General features: G+C 46.6%; 1 protein-coding gene across 1 annotated transcript; it reads right to left on the bottom strand.

Annotated features, from left to right (window-relative positions):
* Window positions 1-344: 344 nt before the first annotated feature.
* Window positions 345-3,931, bottom strand: COMMD3 (COMM domain containing 3). The gene is made up of 8 exons (XM_010580301.1): window positions 3,783-3,931; window positions 2,748-2,859; window positions 2,586-2,649; window positions 2,466-2,500; window positions 2,086-2,146; window positions 1,944-2,000; window positions 1,792-1,851; window positions 345-707 (listed from the first exon to the last, which is right to left on the bottom strand). The coding sequence occupies exons 1-8, from the start codon at window positions 3,913-3,915 to the stop codon at window positions 648-650; spliced, it is 582 nt and encodes a 193-aa protein (XP_010578603.1). The 5' UTR covers window positions 3,916-3,931; the 3' UTR covers window positions 345-647.
* Window positions 3,932-4,007: the final 76 nt, after the last annotated feature.

The following is a 4,007-nucleotide window of genomic DNA, read 5'->3' as shown; positions in this document are numbered from 1 at the left end:
AGCGGCCCCGCGAGGGGGGGAGACGCCGTCGAGGCGGAGCCGGCAGCCGGCTCTCCCGCTCAGCCCCGCGGAGCCCCGGCTTTCCGCCAGGCGCCCCGGCTCCGGCAATTCGCACGGGACCGGGACCGGGACCGGGACCGGGCTCGGACTCGCGCGGAGGACGTAAGAGCGGTTGGAGGGGAATAACAAAGCCGCGGTGGGCAGTTTAGCAAAGGCGCCGTCGCCGCGGCGCGGGAGGAAGGGATTTTCGCCTCACCGAGCCGGTCTAACGTTTAGCATCTTACTTTTAGGCACAGCTAATTCACCCACAGAAATTGCAGAACGGGAGCGAATAAACTTTATTAGATCCCACAGAAAAATAATCCGTGACAATTCTAAAAATACACAAAGTTAAATAGAAGGAATGCTTTGAAGACATGACAGTTAAGCAACTACTTAACAAGAGTTAATTAAAAAAAAATATGACACGAGCAAGGAATACCAAGTCCGGTCATAAAAAAGTTATTTCACTTAATTCGCATCCAAGGACTTAAAAAAAAAAAAAAAAAAAGAGAACAGTTTGCATCAAGAGATGAAAGACATTTGTCATTTAGAAGACACTCAGGAATGAGAGTACTTCAGCTCAGCAGGCTGACACCTTCCTTCAATCACATCTGAGTCGCTCTTTCTAGACTTTTTGCAGCATCTTTTAGTTTTCCAACTAAATCCTAAGAGATGAAATACTGTCTTAGGATAAACACGTTTTTTAAAAGGTCAGCTAGAGGAACAGAATATTTGTTTTACACAGAGAGAGAGAGGCAAGGGAAACCAGCACCTTATACCACAAAGAAACGTTGCAACTGATGAACAATGCCAGCGAGTAATTAAATAGCTCCCTATTTTACAATGTAGTAAGCAAAGTGGGAACTGAAGGAAAACACCTTTTAACATACATTATCCACTAAAATAGATCACTACTCTTAACACGTAGATTTTATCGGTATCGTTAAGATGGCCAACGCTGACATTCGCTCTAGGCTTTGAAGTACTATATACATTTCTAAAATACTGAAAATATTTGGAGTGCTATTTTGTACTAGGACCGTTCTCCAGCCAAAGCACGTCAGATTTAACTAAGTCAGCAAACCGATTAAAAACACATTAGTAAGAAAAGGACGACTTTTGAGGTACACGTTAGAAAAGCAGAGGTGTAAACCTGAAGTTTTAATATCTTGCTTTTCCTCTCCCCCCAACCCCTCTTCCCAATCCTCCACAGTTTGGTCACTTCCAAGCATTACAATACCCCTATTGTTCAGTTACACATTTAAATCGCTAAACAAAGATCAACGTTTGTTTCAGTACGTTTCTTACATGTCATTAACACCACTGAAGAGCCTTCAGCTCGTTCTCTATTTTTAATAATGACACACTTAAATCATTGAACCAGCTTCTTTAATCATTTCTCTATAGCACGGGGAAATCAGAGTTTCAGAAAAATGATGTATGTCCTCCCATATATATATATATATATTACAGTTATGAAAACAGACAAAATATTTATGAACGTATGTAAAACACTCCCCATGCAACTAAAATCAGTTACTTTGCAACTTTATTTGAGCAGACAGGAAAACTACACTTGGATAATTTTTATAGAAGTTTCTCCCCTACCCTCCCAGTCCTGTTTTTTTTTTTTTGGTTTTTTTTTTTAATAACAGTATATATAATTTCATTTTGATTGGCAAGTTGTTAAAAACATTTACATACACAACTAGAGCCAAGCATAGAAACAATGATGAAGGAAAGAAGTACCTGTAGTTGTTCCATCGTGCAACTAAAACTAACATCTGGGTGTGATCCTGAATCACTGTTCTGAAGAAAAAAACAACCAACAATGCATGTTTTATTAAAAAAAACATCGTGAAATTGCATTTTTTCCTCTGAGGGTGCTGGGAATACAGTACCTCTACGTTTAAGGTCACCAAGTAGGAAGGCTGGTAAGTTTTATGAAGTTGATTGCTCTAAATTAAAAACAAAGAGCATAGGAAAAAGTCAGGTCTCAGCACCGAAACAGACTGGAGAGACACCTTGATGTGTTAAAATTACCTTGATCTGATACTCCAAGCGCCAAGACACATCAGTTATATGGAGAGGAGATCTGCCTATGCTGAAAGACACAACAGTTACAAGTTCCCTGCACTAAAAGAAAATGTCATTTTCTCAAGCTGTCCATTAATAAAGAACTTTTTTATGATCCTTGTAATGTCTTTTGAAAAATTAAAAAAGTTTCTTAAGAGTAGAATTCTGAAAGGAGGAAGATAAATTTCAAGAGCTGTTGTCTGAAGTTTGTTAAAAATGTAGAAATTTTTTTTTTTTTTAATGGAACAATATTTCTTCATCACCTAAAGTATGCATAGGTGTTTCCCAGGACAGCTTCAAAGTAGCTGAAATTGAAACTATCTATCTGTGCTCACTGATTGACCTACCTTCCCAACAGGATTTCCAATGCATCCTTGTTTTTCTGGGGAAAAAAAAAAAAATTGCTAGATTCAATAAATCCCTGCGAGAGAAAGAAAACATAAAGAGGTTAAAATTGGTTTAAAAACCTGATATTCGGTGCAAAATTGTTCTATTCTCTCTTTGTCCAGTTTACAGTCCTCAAGACACGTGCTATAGGGAGAAAGAATTTATTAGTTTTCTGTTAACTCAGCAGTACAGTTTAAAGTAACAACTGCTAGAGAAATGGGGTAGCTTCAAAGTATTTGTACCTTATAGCAGATATGTCGGCTTTCTGCTTTCCTGCCTCCAGAATACATGTTGCAGCCGCAGCATGGCAATGTTTTAATACCGTAGGGTCAATATCTTTCAGGTCTGGATCGTCTAAAATAAATGAATTACTGATGACACACTTATTTGCCAAATCCCCGCACACAATACCAAGAGCTGCTGCGCGCCCTTTGAACGGGCTATCTTTCCCACAAAAAAACTCAAAATGAAACACATTTGGTGTTTTAGAGCGAAAGGACGGAGCAAGCAGGCAAGGTGTGAGGAGGAGGAGGAGGAGGAGGAGAGGGGCTGAAGCACTGGCTGCTGCAAGCCGTACCAGGCGGGGCTGCCCGGCGCTGCACGCCCCGCCGCCTCTCCATCTCCTTCCCATTAAAAAAAGGAGGAGGAGAAAAAAAGAAAAAAAAAAAAAAAGAAGGAAAACCTCAATTTCCTCTCCAAGCCCCGTCCGCGCTTCTCGCAAGCCCGTCGCCAACGCCGAGGAGCGGAGCCGGAGCCCCCGGCCAGGCGGGGGACGGGGGCTGCCCGGCCGCGGGCACCGGCGGCTCCCTCCGTCCGCGGAGGCGGCGGCGGTGTCATTAACACCACCGAATTAATTGCGCCGCCCTGTACTCGCAAGCCGGGCTTGCCGCGGGAAGCGTCCACGCGCGAAAAAACAGCCGACCAAACACGCTCGCAGCGAAAAAGCCGCCTCCTTGCCCCGCCACGCGGACACGAACGCGCGGGGGACCCCGACAACCCCCCCCCCCCAAATAATTCTGGGCGGGTTTCAGCTGTAAGGAAGCAGGCGCGCATTAGCGATGACACCCCGCGCAGCGGCACCCTGGAGCCGTCCACGGGTGACGCTCCGGGTGGGAGCCGCCCCGTGTGTGTGTGTGTGTGTGTGTTCGGGGGGGGTGGTGGCCACCGGCCAACGCACCACGGGCACGCGCGTGTGGACGCGGGAGACACGCGTGGCGACGCCGGAGGAAAGAACCCGGCCCTCACCGCCCCCCACGCCTCCTCTCCCCACGCCTTACCCAACCCGCTCTGCGGGTGACGGAGGAGGCTGCGGAAAGCGGCGCGGAGGAGAGCGGCGTAAGGACGGCGGGGGAAACGGCGGGGGTCACCCAACAACCGCCACCCGCCCTGCGCGTACGCCGACAGCTCCATTGTGGGCGCCGTGACCTTCGACACGCGCCCACGTGACGCGCGCGCAGCTGATCGCCGCGACGAGGCGGAGCCGCCGCCGTGGGGCGGGCGGG

This window comes from Haliaeetus leucocephalus, unplaced genomic scaffold, assembly GCF_000737465.1.
Source record: "Haliaeetus leucocephalus isolate CR32 unplaced genomic scaffold, Haliaeetus_leucocephalus-4.0 Scaffold0, whole genome shotgun sequence".
NCBI classification, from domain to species: domain Eukaryota; kingdom Metazoa; phylum Chordata; class Aves; order Accipitriformes; family Accipitridae; genus Haliaeetus; species Haliaeetus leucocephalus.
The sequence above is the reverse complement of the archived record's forward strand: the minus strand, read 5'-3'. Positions and strand labels throughout refer to the sequence as shown.